General features: G+C 40.5%; 2 protein-coding genes across 8 annotated transcripts in view; one reads left to right on the forward strand and one right to left on the reverse strand.

The window, feature by feature from the left end:
• Nucleotides 1-1132, forward strand: part of usp32 (ubiquitin specific peptidase 32) — a 72301-nt gene that overhangs the window by 57347 nt on the left and 13822 nt on the right. For all 7 annotated transcript variants that reach the window (XM_046074419.1, XM_046074420.1, XM_046074423.1 and 4 more), the window contains exon 26: nt 343-542. In XM_046074419.1, the coding sequence (XP_045930375.1) occupies nt 343-542 (200 nt within the window). The remainder of the gene's footprint in view (nt 1-342; nt 543-1132) is intronic.
• The window catches only part of ift20 (intraflagellar transport 20 homolog (Chlamydomonas)), a gene marked incomplete at its 3' end in the record, with an annotated part of 3394 nt that overhangs the window by 1907 nt on the left and 355 nt on the right, over nt 1-1132 (reverse strand).

Below are 1132 nucleotides of genomic sequence, written 5' to 3' on the forward strand. Positions count from 1 at the left end.
TCAATTTTTATAAATTCATATGATGTGATTTTCTGGAATTTTCTTTGGGATTCTGTCTTTCACTGTTAGAATGTACATATGATTAAAATTGTAGATTGTTGCATTCTTTGTAAGTGGGCAAACCTGCAAAATCAGCAAGGGGTCAAATACTTTTTTCCCCCACTGTACCTGAGGCCACACCTAGTGATACTAGTGAGAACCTAGATTAAAAAGCGTATTATTGGTACATCCCACCATAGCTCCTCCCGTGCTTCCCAGTAATATTTCACTTTATGTGAGTGAACAAGGTGGTTGGGAGAGCTTCGTTCATTTTCTCATTTCCTCGCTCCTTCCCTTCATTAGACATCACCCCGATAGCCAATGGCTCAGCTGCTAATGGGAACCTTGGAAACAAGCCTGTCCTCATCCCCAACGGTGGGCCCAGCAACATGTTGCTCTGCAGCCCAGAGACTCCCCTGGCCAACGGGGTCGCCAACGGACACATCACACCGGTGCAGGAGAGCCCCTTCATTGGATACATCATCGCCATGCACAGAAAGATGGTGAGAACTCAGCACAGTGAGCAGTTTTGTGCTGTACAATATGTGCAAAATATAAATGAATAAATACTGTCAGTAGGGCTGGGCAATAAAACAATAATTGATAATTATAGCAATTGGTGCTGGGCAACAATTAAAATTTCTAATCGCATTGTTACACGTAAAATTGAATAATGAATTCTTAAGAAGTGTATTATGCATTTAAATGTACTGCTATATACACAAAAGTGCAATAATATGTGGTTTGCAAACACTTTAAACATAAATATAAGGTGCTTTTTACCAGCAGTATTCCCTTTACACAGTTGCAATAAAATATTTCTTGTAAATCTCAACTTAGACATGTAATCAAATCAAATATTAAACCAAAGCTATTTGCCACTGCCAGGGCGTTACCTTTTATCTAGCTTGTTAAAACAAGTTCCCATCAGAGTCTTGGGTTTTTCTGAACAGGTATCTTTTATCAGGCAGCAGCAGAAACACTATGTTCAGTAGGGCATTGGGGGGTGTAGCGGTCGTCTTATGTGCGTGAGTTCACTCGCACAGACTTCACTCGGTTAAAAACTTGAAATGACGTTACAAGTCGCGGTGGA

The sequence above is a fragment of the Micropterus dolomieu genome, linkage group LG17 (genome assembly GCF_021292245.1).
Source record: "Micropterus dolomieu isolate WLL.071019.BEF.003 ecotype Adirondacks linkage group LG17, ASM2129224v1, whole genome shotgun sequence".
NCBI classification, from domain to species: Eukaryota; Metazoa; Chordata; class Actinopteri; order Centrarchiformes; family Centrarchidae; genus Micropterus; species Micropterus dolomieu.